The sequence below is a fragment of the Balaenoptera ricei genome, chromosome 11, assembly GCF_028023285.1.
Source record: "Balaenoptera ricei isolate mBalRic1 chromosome 11, mBalRic1.hap2, whole genome shotgun sequence".
Lineage (NCBI taxonomy): Eukaryota > Metazoa > Chordata > Mammalia > Artiodactyla > Balaenopteridae > Balaenoptera > Balaenoptera ricei.
Window position 1 is genome coordinate 64,911,280 of NC_082649.1, and position 19,418 is coordinate 64,930,697.

The window sequence follows — 19,418 nt, forward strand, 5'->3', positions numbered from 1 at the left end:
AATCTTCTGGGGTGCAGATAACTTATTTAGAAACAGTGATCCTTTCCAGTGTGCTTTTTATGATTTGCTAAGTGAGTTTAGAGCAGAGCTCAGTCTAGGGGTAATTATGCCCCATTCCCAGGGCAAAACCTTTCTGAATATTTTACTCAGTGTTGCATGGATTATTATGTGTTTTCCCAGTCTGTCTGGTGGGAATAGACAGTTTCCGGCCCTTGTGCACACCAGGCACTGTTCTCTCTCATCCTTTCGGATGTCTTTTACCCCCAGCGGTGGTTATTTCCTTCACATGCATGTGTCGATCCGTGCTCTGCTAAATCCTCAGAGGAGACCCTCTGCGAATCTCCAGGATTTTTTCTCTGTGCAGCGTTCTTTTCTCTGACTCAGGTGATGATGGTCTGGAATAGTGGGCATGGAAAACTGTAAGGAAAAAAAAGACTTGGGAGTGGCTAGTGAGAAGAGGATTGCAGTGTGGAGTGGGCTACTCAGAGTGTGGTCCTCAACCAGTACTGGCCAGTAAGGACAGAAGCACAGAAATTGAGGCTTTTCATAACACCCTCAACAGAAATTGGAAACTTTCATAACAATTTGACAGAGCATATTGAGGCTTGGATATCATATGTTTCATTTTCCCATATTATTGTATTTTATGAGAAAGTAAGTCTGACAGGTGGAAATTAAAAACAAAACCCCCAAGACCTGGCCCTTTACCACCGAAAAACTGAGAAGGGAACAGTGACCTGGAGGATTTGGACAAAGAGGGAGACGGAAGTGGATGTGACTTTTAGCTTCAATAATTGAAGGTTTCTGAAGGGATTCTGGCAACGGTGCCTTATGTCACATGCTTAGCATGAGCCGGTGCTGTGCTGGGCCCCACTGTGATCCCTGATTTTGTCCTCTCCTCAGCACCCTCTATGGAGGAACCCAGGGGTTTAGGTGCCCAGCCAGCCTCTCACTTGGGAAGTAGCAAAGCCACGGACCCCAGCCTGAGTGCTTTTCCACTTTCCTCTTTCTTCCTGTTCCTCATCCCACTGGGGCAAGGTGAGCCTGTGGAATCCAGGTTGATCTGTTCACTGGAGCCGAACCAATTTGGTTGGTTTCTTTCTGCTGCTTTGTTGTTAGCAATACCTTCTAACAGTTATCCTATTCTGGAAAAAGCTGTTTGAAGAAGTAGATCCGGTAGACCTTTGTGGATGACGCAGGTGTTCCGTAGCTGCCCTGAGCACAAGTGGCTCTCAGGGACTTGAAATGTGCTTGTTCAAGTTGAACTGACTTTTTTCTTTTTAAGATTTATTTATTATTTATTTATTTATTAGCTGCCTCGGGTCTTAGTTGGAGCACGCGGGCTCTTCGTTGTGGCACGCGGGTTTTTTCTCTTCTCTAGTTGTGGCACCCAGGCTCCAGGGCTCATGGGCTCTGTAGTTGTGGCGCGTGGGCTTAGTTGCCCTGTGACATGTGGGATCTTAGTTCCCTGACCAGGGATCGAACCCGTGTCCCCTGCATTGGAAGGCGGATTCTTTACCACTGGACCACCAGGGAAGTCCCGGAACTGAATTTTTAATGTTATTTTATTTTAATTAATTCAGTTACATATCAATAGCCACCTATGGGCCGGTAGCCACTGTGGACAGCACAGGTAGAAGTTACCAGTTGGAACGGTGCAATAAAACCATGATCTAAACAATTGCTAGCTTTTACTTTTCTCAGGAAGTATCTTCATTGTTGGGAAAACCTTGCATTTTTACTTTTTAGGGAGATATTTCAGAAACTGAAATTTGCGGTAAAGTCTTACAGCTAAGGGCCAATTACTTTTCCAGAATAGATGATTTGGTTCTATTTCTAGAAACAAGGGAGAATGGTGAGTATTGCAAGTTTAGTTTTATTTGTCACATTAAATGGCCAACCTCTCTTTGTGTCATCATCCTCAACCGCTGTTTCCTTCACCAAGCTACACTGGCTTTATCCACATTTTTCTGTTTTCATCTGAAGGTGCCCCTGAAGGCATATATAAAATATTCATTCACTGCATCTATGGGAAGTGACTTTTTGGAACGGGTTCTTGATGAGTCTTTACATTTATTAGTGAATATTTTATAAACTGTCGTGGTGATCGGAAAATAAAGAGCAACTTTGAGTACTATATTCTAAAGCTGTGGAAAAGCTCTTTATTTGATATAGTTTTCTTGTGCATATCACTATCCGTTTCCCATTTCAGGGACTTCCTCTGCTAGAAGCAGGATGATTCTGAAACTAGAGTTATAAAGACGTAACCCGGACACACCCTGCCTCTCGACAGCTTTATGTTTGATGCTAATCGTTATAGGGATGGTCTAGGTCTTAGCACTTTTGTTTGAACAAGATGAATCTCTTCAAGTGGAGGTGCTGCTTCAGAGACAGTCCTGAGGCATAGCCTGACTCTGTGGTTCTCCAAGTGTGGTCCCTGGACCAGCACAGCCAGCATCACCCGGGAACTCATTAGAAAGGCAACTCTTCAGGCCCTTCCCAGACGTACTAAATCAGAATCTCTGGGGAGGGGCCCAGAAATCTGTGTTTTAGCAAACCCACCAGGTGGTTCTGAAGCATGCTAAAGTTTGAGGACCGCTGGCTGAATTTTCTGGTGTTCACGCCTCGACCATTATCTTATCTTCTGGTGTGTATGAGCTCTGGCACGGCACAGCTGGCTCCAAGTATGCGCCACCATAGGAAGTGTGAGGACAGTGATTTGTCACCACTCAAGGGAGTCACGGGGGGAAGAGGTGTGATTAGGAAGGTCAAGAATCCACCTTCTTCCCCTCCCACAGTCTGAGAAATACTTGTTCCGGGACAAAGGGATAGTATATTGTGATGGGGAGAGTGTTGACTTAGCACTAGTGAGACCTGGGTGCAAATCCCAGCTCTTCTGCTTAGCTTCAGACACACAGCCGAGTTTGCCTGACCGCCTTAGCTTTTGTTTCCCCATCTGCAAAACGAAGGCTCAGTAAAACTGCATATAATGCGATAAGTGGAGTTAAACTGCTTAAAGCGTGGGGTCACATTATTGCAGGATTAACGAAATGACCCCCGCCAACCTCCAACACCCGCCAGCCTGGAATTCTCAGCTGGTTGTGCGTTCCCGCCTGTCCCTGTCCTGGCTGTGGTCTGGCGCCACCTAGTGGTGGTTGGCTGCTCTAGCTTATTTGTCAACGAGGGCGGTTCTGGGTCCTGCGCTTGATTGGAACTTTCAGGACAGTGGCCATGATTCCAGGAATTTCCAGGTTCATTGGTTTCTGTTTCATTGGCTAGATCTGGAGTGATTCAGACGGGAGGATACCTTCTCTCTGCCTCCCTGCTTCTCAAGATGAGTTTGCTTGCTGTTTTCTGCCTGGCCTCACTGTCACTCAATGTGTCTGTGGTAGAAGATGGGGGCCAGTCACCAGTCACGTTATAGCCACATGGGTGCCATCGCAGAGGATTTTTACAGAATTGTCAAGACAAAGAGATACAACGTAGGTAAAGTGCCCAGTACATAGAAAGTGCTTTAAAAAATGAAAATGCCCTTCTCCGTTCCCTGGGAGGAAGAGAGAAACTGGAATCCACGTGGAGGTGTGCACTCAGCAAGCATTAAATAGTGCGGGCGGGCTCATGGCACAATGGAACAAGCACGCACATCAGCGTCAGACAACCTGGCTTCCAACCTGCCCACTTACTGCCTGGGCGAGCCTCTCTGAGCCTTGGAATTTATGAAATGGAGATGATAACTTTTAACTTATAAGTATGGTGTTTTTATGAAGAGAAGAGGAAACCCAGAGAGCTGGGAGCAACCCTGGGTGTCACTTCCAGTGATTCCCAAGAGTAAGCAATTCCTGCATCTTTGCACTGCTCCGTGATGTTGACACGTGACGGGTTCTATTTCTGCCTAATTCTTAGGTGAACCCTTTCCACGCTGGCTGAATCCTAGAGTAGGTGACACGGAGTGGTTTGTGAAACGTCTCTGTGAAAGGCATGTGGCAGGTGTGGACAGAAAGGGGGCTAATGATGCAGTGATATGTGTGGCAGTGTTTTCAGACACCTTTAAAACTTTTTTTAGTATATGAAAGTTCTAAATATAGTACTTGAAACATAGAAGGCAATCAACAGATGTTAATTTTTTTCTCTCACTCTGACAAAATGCAAACTAAATATGGGTGTGGGAGCCAGTTTCTAAACGCAGGGGGTCTTTTAAAACTTTAGTGAAAACTGGAGTTTGAGTCCTTCAGAGCAGAGGAAGGCCCCACCTTCTCAGGACTGTGGCGGAGTCCTAAATATTTTTTCTTTTTTTGGTAATAAAGGAAATGCAGATGCAACCTCTGAGCCCTCCCCTGGCCTCTGGGGTCTGGACGTGGGACTCCTCAGCTCTGGGGCCTGGCAGCAAAAGGATTTGTCTAGGGAGTTCCCTGGAGGTCCAGTGGTTAGGTCTCGGCACTTTCACTGCGGAGGGCCTGGGTTCGATGCCTGGTCGGGGAACTAAGATCCCTCAAGCCGCGTGGCCAAAAAAAAAAAAAGGAGGATTTGCCTAGCCAGTTGGGCACTTTTTAAAATGATGATCAAAGTGATACCTGTTCATTATTAAAAGTTTGGGGATGTGTAGGAGAGTATAAAGAAGTAAACAACTAGCTAACACCCCCCCACCCCACATCCTGCAGATACCATGTATGTCTCAGAGGCACTGTCATTCTTGGACAGATTTCCTTTCCAGTCTTTTTTTCTTTGAATTTCTTCTTTACGTAGTTGAATCTTACTTTTTTTTTTTTTTTTAACTTTTCTCATTATTACGTAAGAGTTTTCTTTTAAAAATTAAGAAGAAAGTATTGTTTCTCAGATTATGGATACATAATTCCAGAAAAATTTAATCTAGAAATGTATGAAGCAGAAGGTGAAATTTCTCTCATACCATCTTCCAGTGTACTAAATACTAGAAAAAATTTTTAAATATTGAAAAATATAAAGTGGTAAGTGAAATTTCCCTTTAATACAACCTGTCAGTGCTATATGGTATTAGATAAGTTTTAAAAAGAAAATTATAAAATAGGAAGTGAAATTTCCCTGTAACACCATGAGCCAATGCTAACCACTATTAGTTTTAATATGCAGTCTTCCAGTTTTTTTTTTCGTATCAGTGGTGTGTGTGTATGGGTGTAGGTTACTGAAATGGAATTGTACTATAAATATAGTTGTCTAGCTTGCTTTTTTCACTTACTAATGTAATTTGAGTATCCTTCTATAGTATAAGCATTTTCTAATACCAATGAAACACTTATTTGACTGGTATTTTAAATGGCTACCTATTACATTTAAATGTGTCTGTTTTATGTGATCATTTCTCTAAGGCTGCCAATTTGGATCTAAGTAAACATTTATTCACATTTCCGATTCTTTCCCTAAGCTAAGTCCCAGACAGCCCAATTGAGTCAGAGATAAACATTTTAAAGTTTCCTTTCCAGGGTGAGTTAATCATTTTACACTCTCCTCTGTAGCTTACAGAAATATGCCCCGACAGCCATCACAAAAGAATATGACTGTTTAAAAAAATCTTTGTTGTTATCATAAGTGGGAAAAGCTCTTGTTTACTTTTGTGTTTCTTACTGTGCTGGAGGGTTCGACACTTTTGCACGTGTGATGATATTCCTCTGTGATTTTTGGAACAGAAGTGATCTACCCTCTGTTAAATCAAAAAGCTATTTCCTGCTTAGATTCTTTAGAACTTCCCTGACCCTTTTTCAGGGGCCAGAGCGGGGCGTTCTCCACGCCTTGCCTCAGAAGCCTCACCTCTCTCTGGGAAGTCCTGTGCGTTTCCAGGCGGCCTCCTCGCTCCCTCTAGTGGCCTCCTCAGTAGCTGCAGCCTCGCTTCCCTTCCTCTCATCAGAACCCGCTCTTCCCAGTGGGACATCCCAGAAGGGAGCAGCAGAGCAACGGCGCTCCACGGACTTGCAGCCAGACGGTGTGAGGATTGCTCTCCTCTTAGGGTGGGCTGTTTGTGTCCTTGTCGCCTTGGCTGCCAGGGAGGGACTGGAAGCAGGACATAAGCTCTCACCCCGAGCCTGGCTGGGACACAAGGCAGAAAGGATACTCTAGTTAGTTTTCATTTTCCTTTCTAAAACTCTGAGTCCTGTGGAATCTTTTTATAGAGGGGAAATTTGTAAGTCAGTAAAGTAAGTTCAACTTCCATGGCTGTCAGAGGGTTCTGTTAGTGAACCCTGAAATCACTGAGCTGTAGGTACTCATTCTTGTTACCCTAGTTCAGTTGGGAAATGCTTGTGAAGGTTCTAGAATGAGAACTTCCTAGAACAACTTTGAGGTGAGGACAGGAGGGAAAGTTTGGAGAACTAAAGACTTCTAACATATGCCCCATTGCCATTCACACCCTCTCACTCCATTAAAGTTTGTTTCAGGCAATAAAAATAATATACATAATCATTGCAGAAAAAAACTAATAACATCACCATTTCCTTTACTCAGAGATAATGACTGTGTATGAGCATATAAGTGTGTATGTATATCCATGTCTGTGTACACACACACACACACACACACAGATGTTTTTAACCCCATTTTGCAGTATTTTAAATATTTCTCCACTAAATATTTTTGGAAAACAATCTTTTTTTTTTTTTTCTCTCTTCACTCTCCTCTTCCTGTCGGAAACACATTCTTTAATATGGCTTTGTAATAGTACATAATTTATCTGATAAGAATTAGATGTTTGGTTGACACTCATTTTTTAAAAAATTTATTTATTATTTATTTTATTTTTGGCTGCGTTGGGTCTTTGTTTCTGCATGCGGGCTTTCTCTAGTTGCAGCGAGCGGGGGCTAATCTTCCTTGCAGTGCACGGGCTTCTCATTGCAGTGGCTTCTCTTGTTGTGGAACATGGGCTCTAGGCACGCAGGCTTCAGCAGTTGTGGCACACGGGCTCAGTAGTTGTGGCTTGTGGGCTCTAGAGCGCAGGCTCAGTAGCTGTGCTGCACGGGCTTAGTTGCTCCACGGCATGTGGGAATCTTCCTGGACCAGGGCTCGAACCGGTGTCCCCTGCATTGGCAGGCGGATTCTTAACCACTGCGCCACCAGGGAAGCCCGACACTCATTTTTTTGTAAGCTGTTGTAAATGATGCTGAGATGAAGATCCTTTAAACAATTTGATTATTTCCTTGGAATAAATTCCTGCAGTAGAATTTTTGGGTCACAATAATCCAAACTTTCTAAATTCTGTTGAAATTTAATATTAAATTTGTCTTAAAAAGCTTGTTTCAGTTTCTGCTTTTCCTTGCAGAGTGGAGAGTGTCAGTCTGTCAATGTCATTACTAACACTGTCATTCTTTTTAGCCTTTGCTAATTGGATAGACAAAGCTTGGTATACTATTTTAGTTTGCAGTTATAAAAAAATTTGAGAAAAGTTAAGGATTCTTTTATATTCATTGGTCATTCATACTACTTTTGTCATTTTCCCCCCATTCTTTGCCCAGTTTTAAAATATTGGGCTGTTAATTGAGTAATTTGCGTATTGGGGTTAAGTTCTGTTTGTCATATAGTACAGGTGCTTTTTCTAGCATGTCGTTTGCCTTTTGGTTTATAGTGTTTCACCTAAAGAAGATGTGTGTGTGCAGTTTAAAAACAACAAGAAAAAAGCTACAAGAAAGTACCATAGGAAATAACCCTTATTTACGTACCACCCAGAATGCACAAACATTTATATGTTGTCATTTTGGCTTATTTTTAATAAAGGAAGAAGAATATTACAGATAAATTGGAATCATGTTGGTTCCCCCTCCCGTCCCATTTCCCCCTTCCCCAGGGCAGGTACTATTATGAATTGAGTGTATGGATCCTTCCAATCCCAGCTTTTATACTATTACCACATATACAAGTATCAATAGACAATATTTAGGACTAGTTTTGTGTATGTAACTGACGTATACACTCTCCCTCATAATAATGCATCGTTGAACAGTTTTCCTCATTTGTATATGAGGATTTTCAGTTCAATTCATAATGATACACACAGACCTAGTTCATTCATTTTGATTGCTGTGTAGTATCGCATCCGTTGAATATAACTCTAAATTCTTCCTCAATATATTTATCAATTTTTCCATATTGGTGAACACTGAAGATGCTCTGGGTTTCTCAGTTTTCATTTCACCCCTGCAGTGAAAATCCATACATGCACTTCCTTCTGCACACTGGGGGATCTTCTCAAGGGGTGTCCCTAGCAGTGTGTTGCGGGTAATGTCAATTTTCAGCTCAACTGGCTCTTGCCAATTCTTCCCAAAGTGGTCAAGCCAATCGACATTTCCACCAGCAGTGTGAAAGGGTCCCTCTTTTGTCTCACAACTTCGCCAAGACAGGGAGTTGTCAGACTTGGTGATTTTTGCCCATCTAGGGATGAGTTATCTTCTCATTGTGGTTTTAATTTGCGTGCGCTGATTGGTGGTGGGATTGAACATCTTTTTCAATGGTTGTTGCCTGGAGTTTAACAGGTTTTGTAATAGGGAAGAAACTTTGTATTCTATTACAAGGTAATCCCTAAAGGCATGTTGCCTTTAAGCTTAAAGTATACATAATGGCCCATCTCTGGGAACCCTGGCTCCCAGGTAATGCGCATTAAGCTAAAATACTCTTGTTTAGCTCACAGGAAACATCCTGACCAGGCCCACCCATGAATGGCTGCATCCCCCTCTGGAGGCTGACTGGAACCAGGAAATGTTCGGCTTTACTCCCTCCCCTTTAGTATAAAAGAGCCTGAATTCTAACTCAGGCACGATGGTTCTTTGGAATAGAAGTTTACCATCTTCTTGGTCTACTGGCTTTCCGAATAGTCGCTATTCCTTGTCCCAACGACTCGTCTCTCCACTTATTGGCCTGTCGTGGGGCAAGCAGCATGAGCTTGGATTCAATAACAGTTTTCTCTTCTCCACACCTTCCTTTGATCTTTTTCCCCATTGGGTTGCTTGTCTTTTTCTTAGGATTATTAATATTCTTTGTATGTTTTAGATACTAATGCCGTGTTGTATGTTGCAGCCATCTTCTGATCCCTGACTTGCCTTTCCTTTTATTCCATTTATTGCCCTTCCCTTGGTTAGGCTGTTACCAACACCTCTTAGTCTGAGGCTGAGCTGAAATTACAGTTACGTCCTCAGGGAATGTAGCACATGCTCAGAGCATTAAAACGTTCTAGAGGAACTCATCAGAGGGTTGGGGAGACATTGAGATAACAGTAAATCTGGCAGCAACTAACACCCCGCAAAGGGTCTGACGAGGTCAGGAGAAGGTCAGGGCCTTCCTGATAAGCTTAGTATAGAGGCAGGCAAGTGGATGGTCAGTGCGTGGAAATCCTTACCGTGCTAAAGTCAAAGACAGTTGCCTGTATTTTCTTGAAATAGCTTTTGTTTTTCGCACTGAGGTCTTTAGTCCATCTGGAGTTTTTTGCTTCTGTAGTTTCATTTATTTCTTTTTGTGGCTTTTCCCCTACATTGATGCTTTCAAAGTCCTCTCTGAGCTCCGACGAGTCTTCATCAGCAACCTCTCCCTCATTACCTTGTGCTCTTTGCCTGCTCTGGGGCGTCACAGGCAAGGACACCCATTGTGTATGGAGGGGACTTCTCTGTGTCTCAAGCACCGTTAATGTTTTCGACATCGGTGATTTTGGTTTCAGGTGACTTTAGGCCTAAGGAGCTTGATTCCACTAGTGTTTAGAATTCATTCAGTTTTTGAAACTTCCACGGAGTCTGTTGGGTGTGATTTGTGCGTGGCCCTGGAGGTATTCTCAGATCTGGGGTTGCTGCTGAATACAGATCCAGGGTCTCCCACAAAGATGCTCCCGCTTACCTCGAACAGGTGGCCCATTGTGTTTTTTCATAAGGGATCCAAGGAATTGACACAGTGTGCTATTCTTGTCAGTGTCCTAGCTCTATGGAAACTAAAGTTACATCTAAGGAGTCAGGATGCTTTGAATTTTTCCCACTCCCACCCACCCCATTGAGATCAAGAGAAAATAGGAAAAATCATCATCTTTTCAACAGTGTGTGTTTTCTGTCATTCAGATGAAAATAGATGTGAAAGTAAGGAAGATAAGAGCTGACCAATTTATAAGGAATTTCCTGATAGGTTGTCACCAGCATCCCCTGGAGAACATGTCAAAGGTGATGACGCCCAATGTCTGTGGGAAACGGCAGCGTCACAGGAGACTGTTGCCTGGTGTCCCCACATGTGGATGCCTCTGCCATCTTGTCACCCAGTGTCTCGCTGGCTTCTTTCTCAGCAGAGACGAGGTGCGAGAAGTGGGTGTAGGATGATTCCCAAGTCAGTCTGCCAGGCAGCAACCACCAGGGGACCCTGTCTTCTGGCCTGAGTCTACCTGTTACCAAGGACCACAGCAGCTTTCAGGAACCAGAAGCTGTTATCGATAATTGGCATTTTTTTGCATGATTATTTCTGCTTTAAAAGGTTTTGCCTTTCTTTTCTCTTTTTTCACTGCATATAAGATTTTCTTTTTACCCCCCCTTTGTGTTTTTTCCTTAGGCCGGAAGCTGAGAGGAAAAGCCTTTTATTTTGTCAACGGCAAAGTGTTTTGTGAGGAAGACTTCCTGGTGAGTTTGTCACCCAAGCTTCCCCTCCTTGCAGTCCTGCCCTGAGTCAGACGGGGAGCGTGCAGAGAAGCTGGGCTAAAGCAGAAGAAGGTGGTTTTTCTCTGTGGTCCGTAGTGCCATCTGGAAGCTGCACTGCTGGAGAAAGGGGTCCTGACTTTCCTTCTGCAGAAGCATGGGGTGGCCCACGTTCCCAGGCAAATGACAAACTGCAGAGCTTTGTGCTTTTCAGGGACTTTGGGGTCGCTCAGCCTGTCCTCTTGTGCTTTGCCCATTTCTGCCTACTCCCCCCAGCTCTTAACTCTCAGTCTGGGACCTGGGCCCCCTTACTTCTCATCCTGCCTGCCTCTCCCACGCACTGAAAGTCTGTCCATGTGCCAGTGACTCCCACGTCTGAACTCCGGCCATGTAGGCGCCTCTGAGGCCAGTTGTTCACAATCTCCCTGCCCATCAGACAGTCCCCAGGGTTGTCCCCAGCCCATCCTCCAGCCCCTCCCACTGTACTTGAGAGTCACCTGAAGCAGAAAAGTCCCCTTGCCTGGGACCTTATCTCTGAGAACAGTGTCCTAGGTTCCTCCTCTACCCCTCCTCTTTCCTGTCTCTCCTAGAGTGTGGCCAAGCATGGGGCCTGGTGCCACCGCGTCCTCCCCAGGCCTGTGTGGCTTGTGATGTCAGCATGGCTCCGCCGCCCCCTCACTGCTGTGCTGTGTCACTGCCCAGGCCCGGGATCCAGGGTTCAGAGCATGCGCAGGAGCTGTCTGCGGTCTGGGCAGCCTCCCATCTCACTCACTCTGTGGCTTGCAGTTCTCTGCACGCCATGGCCCCATCCTGTGTGCCTTAGCTTGCGCTGGGTCCCCTGTTTGGGATGTCTTCACCCTTCGTTTGCCCAGGTCACCCGACGGCCTTCATGTTCCCTCGCCTCACAGTGGATCTCCCCTCCTGTGTGCTGCTGCTGCCCCGGGCTTGCCAGTGGTCAGCGCACCGCGTGTCTGTTTACAAGTCTTTCGCTGACTTAACTGTAACTTCCTAGGCAGGGAGGAACATGCTGCTTCACCTTTACACCTTCAGACCCTAACACAGTGCCAGGCATGGAGCGCTGCGTGGTCAGTGGGACGACCAACGTGAGACCCAGAGATGGCTCGGGGCCAGCTTCTCCGTGGATGTGTGGGTTGACTCATTATGACTCGTGTTTGCCGGCAACAGCCAAGCAAACCCAAAGAAATAGCTTCCTGCGTGCCCTCAGGAATCACTTCCTCCACATGTTCACTTCAGTCTCCGGCGCTGTGTGTTTGATAGTCAGATGGTGGCACACCAGAGTTGACCGTCTCCCAGTTTCACATCTGATGGGCCAAGTGCCTGTCCTGCTCCTGGAGTCTCACGGGCTCTTGGTGGGCCAGGTGCCCACCCCTGGGCAAAGTCTTGGGTGCTGGATGACTGCGAGGCTCTGATTGGCCAGGTCTGAGCCAGTGCCTTGCCTTGGAACCCACCATGGGGTCAGCCCCACGGGAATCACAGGACCACAGGATGGGGAATGGAGCTGGATCCCAAAAGAAAATAAAGAACTGTTACCCCTAGAATCAGGAGGAAGTGCTGGGCAGCAAAACCCCACAGTATGTGGTGTAGAGTTGCAGAAAATTTCCCTTTTCTTTTCCACTTTCCTTTCCATTACATTTCCCTTATTAAGTTGGGTTTGCAATATTTAAGCTTCTAGTATCTTCCAGTGTGTAGTATCTAGTCTGTTTTCTGAGGTGAGTTCCTCGTTTCTTTCAAGACTAGAGCTGTGTGTGTGTGTGTGTGTGTGTGTGTGTGTGTGTGTGTGTGTGTGTGTTTTGGTAAGGTAAGGAAATAATATTTATCCAGTTTCTTTGAAGCTAATTGTAAAAGGCATTGGCTTTTTAACCAGACCCAGACTTGAATTTGAATCCCGTCCTTACCCCTTACAGGCTGTGTGACCATGAGAAGGTCACTTAACCTTTCGGAGCTTCCCTTTGCTTCCATTTGAGAAACGGTGTAACATATACCTTGCAGAATTGTTTTGAAAATTAGAGTGATGGTCTCAAACTTGAGTGTGCATAAGAATCCCCTGAAGGGCTTGTGAAAACTCAGGATGGCCAGGCCCCACCCCCTGAGTTTCCAGTTTAGTAGGTCTGGGGTGGAGCTGAAGAATTTGCGCTTCTGACAAGTTCCCAGGTGATGCCAGGGAACTGCGTTTTGAGAACCACCGGATGAGAGACTGACGCCTCTCTCTGCGCAGCCTCTCATGCAGAGCCTGGCATGTCATGGGTACGTGGGTGCAGCTGTTGAAGGCGAGTGGTATTAGCATTTGTAATGGCTTTTGTGCCAGAGGATATTCCGTGATTCATCACACTGTTGTCCACGGGGACATGACAGATCCTGTGTGGAGTGACACATCTTTCTGAGAAATTCCTTGTGTTCCTCATGACTGGCAGGGAAGTAGCAAGATTCCTCTGCCCCGCCTGGGTTTAACTTTCTTTTCTCTTTCCACTGCAGTACTCTGGTTTCCAGCAGTCTGCTGACAGGTGTTTTCTTTGTGGACATCTGATCATGGACATGGTGAGTAGGGGCAGCCGAACCAGATAATAGCATGGTGGGAGGGGGAGGCATTCAGAGAAAAAAGAAATTAATAATTGAGAACAGTGTTTCCTACCTTGATTTGTGGCTACATCTGGTTTTATTAAAAGAAGACCCCCCGGGGCTTCCCTGGTGGCGCAGTGGTTGAGAATCTGCCTGCCAATGCAGGGGACACGGGTTCGAGCCCTGGTCTGGGAAGATCCCACATGCCACGGAGCAACTAGGCCCGTGAGCCACAACTACTGAGCCTGCGCGTCTGGAGCTTGTGCTCGGCAACAAGAGAGGCTGCGACAGTGAGAGGCCCGCGCACCGTGATGAAGAGTGGCCCCCACTCGCCACAACTAGAGAAAGCCCTCGCACAGAAACGAAGACCCAACACAGCCAAAAATAAAAATAAATAAATAAATAAAAATTAAAAGAAGACCCCATGCTTGCTTGCTTGCTGTAGTGGACCCGCATTTGGCTTTTACTGGAATTAGCATCCTTCGCCATCCAATCCACATGATGTCATTGCTGCTGGCACTCTCTCCTTTGGGCTGTTCATGTCACATTGGCCTCCCTCTGATTTTCCGTGATCCTTGTGGCGTCCCAGGTGAGATGCCAAACGGAGCTGCAGACATCTCAGCTACTTTGGAATTGGGTGCAGAACGTCGGATAACACAGTTGTTTTCCCCCCATGTTCTTCCCGGCTTGACCATTTCCTAAGATGAGGTCTGGGGGCCCGTTGTTAGTTCTGAGATAGCAAAACAGGGAGCAGGTTTTATCCATTCCGTTCCTCGCTCAGCCATGGCTCTCTGAGCTTGTCCTGGGCCTCAGTGCCTTTATCTTTTGAGTGGGGACAGTTCTTCCTTCCTGGCCTCCTTTTAGGGTAAGGTTGTGAGGTTAATGAATACAGAGTTCTTATTTTTCTCAGGGATCAAATTGCTCACCATTGGAGAACAGCCCTATCGAATTTCTTTAATATATTGGTCAGAGAAAATCGTTATATAACATTCTATTAGTTGAAAGAGTTAAATCCCTCTCTAAGCTGAGCCATTAATTCCATTCTGGAGAAGGGAATTGCTAGTCATTGTTTTTGTTTGTTTGTTTGTTTACCTTTTTTTATAGAGAAGCAACTCAGAGGGCGTGCATCTTAAGTGTACAGCTGAATGAATTTTTATATATGTATATACCTATGTGTAAACACCACACAGATCAAGGTATAGAACATTTTCAACATCCAGAAAGACCCTCTCTCACAAAGATACCCACTATTCTGACCTCTATTGCCCCAGGCTGGTCCTGGAACTTCATACAGGTGGATTCATATAGTATAGATTCCTTTGGGTCAGCCTTTTCTCACTTAGAAAAATGTTTTTGAGATTCATCCATGTTGTTGTCTGTGTTGGTAGTTCATTTATTCTCATTGCTAAGTAGAATTCCATTGTATGGATATAGCACCCTTTATTTATCCATTCTCCTGCAGATGGGGATTTGGGTGTTTTTCAGTTTTTGGCAATTTATGAATAAGTTGCTGTGAACGCTCTTATGCATGTCTTTGGTGGACATAAACACTCAGTTCTGCTGGTTTTATGCTGACAGGTATAAAACAGTGAACCAGAGCTGTCCCTGTTTGTGAACAGACCCTGTTGCCATCCAGGCTCTGACACCGCACAGCACAGCTTGGCCCTGTGAGCGGTGTCCTGATAAGCGGCTAAGGCCTCCCTAGGAATGTGGCCCTCCACCCATTCCGCCAGGGGAGGCAGGAGGAAGCCACACACCCTCACCCCTACCTTCCCCAAGTGCCTGCCCAACTCCACAGGGCTCCATTTCTTTAGCAGATTTTGTCCTTGATTTTAGAGCCCTTCTGACAAACCCACCACATATGAGGCCAACAGTGTCCAAATTTATGAACATGACTATACACTGTTCTTATCTGTGGGTATCCTAAGCCTTCTTTTTTTTTTTTTTTTTTTTAAAACTTCTCCCCGAAAACCATCAGAGTTCGGGTTGTTTTTTTTAAATGGCATAGTATTTGTATATAATCTGTGCACATCCTCCCTATACTTTATTTATTTATTTATATTTAGGGAATAGTTTTATTTATTTATTTTTATTTTTGGTTGCGTTGGGTCTTCGTTTCTGTGCAAGGGCTCTCTCCAGTTGCGGCAAGTGGGGGCCACTCTTCATCGCGGTGTGCGGGCCTCTCGCTATCGTGGACTCTTGTTGCGGAGCACAGGCTCCAGACGCGCAGGCTCAGCAATTGTGGCTCACGGGCCTAGTTGCTCCGTGGCATGTGGGATCCTCCCAGACCAGGGCTTGAACCCATGTCCCCTGCATTGGCAGGCAGACTCTCAACCACTGCACCACCAGGGAAGCCCCTCCTAAGCCTTCTTTTGGCCTCAAGGTATTTCATTTATCTATTACTACATGACAAGCCACCCCAAAACTTAGTGATTTAAAACAACAGTGATTCATTATTTATCATGATTCCATGGGTCAGGAATTAGGTCAAGGCTCTGCAGGGCGATTCTTCTGCTCCATGTGGCATTAGCTGGGGTCACTTACTCAGCTGTGTTCAGCTGATGGCACAAGATGATCTCTCACCCTCCAGGCCTCTCTCCCCGTGGCTACTAATCTTACTCAGTAGTCTAGCCTGGACTTCCTTTCAGCGAGAGAGAGGAAGTAGCAGCTGCCAATTTTCTTACATCCTTGACTTCAAAATCTCAGAACATCATTTCTTCCTCATTCTATTGATCAAAAAAAGTCACAAGGCCAGTCCCAATTCAAGGGAAGCGGGGAACTGAATTTTGGAGACCATCTCTACCTCATGGGATAACATGAGGTCTCACTCCTCTCAGACTTAAAAACTTTCAGCGAGTGACTGGTAGTGACACTTATTTTTAAAAATAGAACGCTTAATTGCCACCAAGAATTATAATAATACAGAGAAAGGTTCCTTCAGTTACCATTCTTGGTTCTCCAGCAGAATTCAGTTGTGCAACTCTTGGTGTAAATTGTCTGTCTCTGCTCCATCTTTGTTAGTAGAGGGGAATACTCTGGGCTTGGAGGTTGGAACTGGGCATTTTCCCACATGAAAAAAATTATTACACCTAGTCAGAATGCAGCAAAATGGTATCTTTATCCTACCATACTTCTGGCAAAGTGTGGGTTAAACTAATTTAAGGGTCTCTTTCTGCCAAGACAACATTAGTCTGGGGGCCAAATGCATTCCAGGGTCCAGATTGCCAAGGGGACTCTGAAGCCCAGCTGGTTGTTCTTCCTACTTTGGCAGCTTGGGGAGCCTGAAATCCCAGAGGGGATGAGGAAGCTTGAAAGCTGTGCTTTCAGAGGAGAGCTGGGCTAGCACGACATCCTCCCGGTGCCCCCCGGCTGCAGCGTGTCAGGTGTGGCATGGCCAGAACACAGCATGGCTTTCCCACGGGACTTACGATGCTCTGCCAAGGTTCTCCTTGGTTCCAAGTCTCCTTCCTTCTGCCTGTCGGAAGGCTTTCCGTGTGGCCCCACTCAGGGATGCTCATGACCATTCTGTACACTCCTCGCCTACGGTGTTTTGGTGCAGGCTTGCTGGTGTTGATTCCGTAGTTCTGTTGTTTGTGCTAAGTTTCATGGCGCAGGTAATCGCAGAAATGAATCTGCTACTGAGTCATCAGAGATGCTTTCAACTGCAGATTACAGAAAGCCCAGACTCAACTCAAACCAATGGTTCTCAAACTTTAGCATACATCAGAATCACTTTATTAAAACACCCATTGCTGGGATAGGGCCCAAGAATGTGCATTGTAAACAAGTTCCCAAGGGTTGCTGATGCTGTAGGTGCAGGGACCATACTTTAAGAACCACTGACTTAATAGGAAAAAATGTTTTATCTCACCTAAGAGGTTTGGAGGGAGGCAGTTCCATGGTGAGTTAATTTGGTGACTCACTGACACCACAATAGACAGGACGTTCTTTCCCTCTCTTCTTTCTCCCACCCTCCGCGTCTAGGTTCTGTTCTGGTTTCAGGATGGCCTCTTACAGTTCCAGGTTATCAGTCACATCCAGATCAAGCGATGCCGAGAGGAAGAAGGTGCATGGGGCTTTCTCCTCACTGTGTTTCAAAGCAGCAGCAACAAAGAGGCTTTACTTACAATTGGATTTGAGATAATCCGGGGCTGAGTCACGGGCTTCTGGATTATCACGCTGCAGAGTCAAAGCTGCTTAGTAGGGGCACCCAGGAAGGAGAAGTTAAGAGGTTTTTCCCAAGCTCTTCCATTTCCTTGTGGAGTTTCCTTTAATCTTTCCATGTACTTGCTGCTTCCCAAATCTGAGGTGGAGCCTTTCATGGCCCTGCTTTGCATCATTTCCTGCAGAGAATCATGTTTTTTGATAGAGAACCCTCCCTTCTGGAGGTTTATGAAGTGCAGGAGAAGGATCCCATTTGGTTTCCTCCTACTTATACCTGTAACTAGGTTAGCCTTTCCTGCCCCCATCATCTCTTGACTTGGTCCAAGTGAAACTGGGATGAGGGTGGCAGTTGCTCATATGGACCCTCGGCCTGATGTGTCTCTCCCTTCCACTGGCACTTCCTTCCCTATAATCCCTGCTGAGTCCTGACCTCTTCCTTTGTACCCTCAGATCCTTCAGGCCCTGGGGAAGTCCTACCACCCCGGCTGCTTCCGCTGTGTCATCTGTAATGAGTGTTTGGACGGGGTACCCTTCACTGTGGACTCAGAGAACAAGATCTACTGTGTCCGGGATTACCACAAGTAAGGAGAGCCACTTGTGTAAGCCACACTGGCTGAAACTCAGCAGGGTGGAGGGTGGGGACCTGCTGAGGCACGTCTGCAGGCTGCTTGCACTGTTGTCGACAGTGCAGCGAACGTGCAGTGGTTTTGAGGGGTGTAGCACGGGCCTCGGGGGTCAGCGGATGCCCGTGCAGACAGGAACTGGTTAAAGAATTATGTTTACTGGAAAAACAGGACCAAAAAACCTACAATCAGGTGCCTAGCTAGGCTTCTGGAGGAATGTGCCAAGCCCTGTGGCTCCAGCCTTACCAAACTTCAAAAGGCCCCGATTCAGGGCTGGTGTCCACCACCCTCAGTTTGCCTGGGCCTGTGTGAGGCACCATGAGGGGGGTAAACAGGTCAGCCTCCAGCCCTAGCAGAGTGAGAGGGGGCAAATGCACTTGTTACCGCTGGGGAACAATCCCGAAGCAATAGTCCCAGGAGTGTGCCGGGTCTGTCTTTATAGACGAGCTAGAGGGATTCACGTGAAGAGTGACGGGTGGGCGGCAGGGTCGGGCCAGCGAGGAAGGCTCCAGGCACAAGTCTCCCAGAAACACCTCAATATGCCCTTCACTGCTTCTTTGCTTCTCCCGCCAGGGTGTTGGCCCCCAAGTGTGCAGCCTGTGGCCTTCCCATCCTTCCACCTGAGGTAAGATGCTCTTTCAACACTGCTCCTGGGGTCTTCCAAGAGATGAATATCTCCCTGGGTCATTTACAAGATCTGTGTCCTGTCCTTATACCTCTTTAAAAATCCTTCTAAAATCTCAACTCTGAGATAAATGGTGTCCTCACCAAGAAGCCCCTTTCTCACTAGCTGCCTTCCCTAGCCCAGTGTCCTTCTTATGCCCTGTTTGTCCTTGTAATTGGGTCAAGTTCTCTGACTTGATACTAACTCCCAGATTAGACGATGAGCAGATGAACAAGACCAAGTAGGTGGTTTTTTCGCTGTTGACTCTGACATTCCAGATGGTAGAGCTGCATCCCTCTCACTTCCTCTCATCTCCTGTACGTGTCCTTTTTTCTGCTGGTGTTAGTATCCGCTACGGATTCCTGCTCTTCTCCTAAGGCCGCCTACTTGCTACCCCAGAACCCTCCCCCACCTTCCTGGCCGCGGAGCCCGATGGCCCCCCAGCTAGCCTCTGCTTCTTGCTTTCCTTTGGTCCAGGGTTCAGATGAGACCATCCGAGTCGTGTCCATGGACAGAGACTACCACGTGGCGTGTTACCACTGCGAGGTAGGCCCCCCCCCCGCCCTACGAGGCCCCCAAAGCCCATCCTAGAAGTCCAAGAGGAAAGCATCACGGGCTGACGGAGGCAGGATGTGGGCAAGGGGCTGCCCTCCAGAGCTGGTGGAAGAAGTGGGGTGAAGCCTGATTTGGTGGTGGGAGGAGGGAGGTTGGAGAAGATGCATAAAAGTCTTTACTGTTTTCTCCATGTTTGTAACCACCAAGCCCTGAGCCCGTCAC

General features: G+C 46.3%; 1 protein-coding gene across 1 annotated transcript in view; it reads left to right on the forward strand.

Annotated features, from left to right (window-relative positions):
- LIMD1 (LIM domain containing 1) overlaps window positions 1-19,418 on the forward strand; it is a 71,993-nt gene that overhangs the window by 47,642 nt on the left and 4,933 nt on the right. Inside the window, exons 3-7 of the mRNA XM_059939418.1 lie at window positions 10,531-10,598; window positions 13,107-13,169; window positions 17,805-17,935; window positions 18,551-18,602; window positions 19,119-19,187. Coding sequence (XP_059795401.1) covers window positions 10,531-10,598; window positions 13,107-13,169; window positions 17,805-17,935; window positions 18,551-18,602; window positions 19,119-19,187 — 383 coding nt within the window. The remainder of the gene's footprint in view (window positions 1-10,530; window positions 10,599-13,106; window positions 13,170-17,804; window positions 17,936-18,550; window positions 18,603-19,118; window positions 19,188-19,418) is intronic.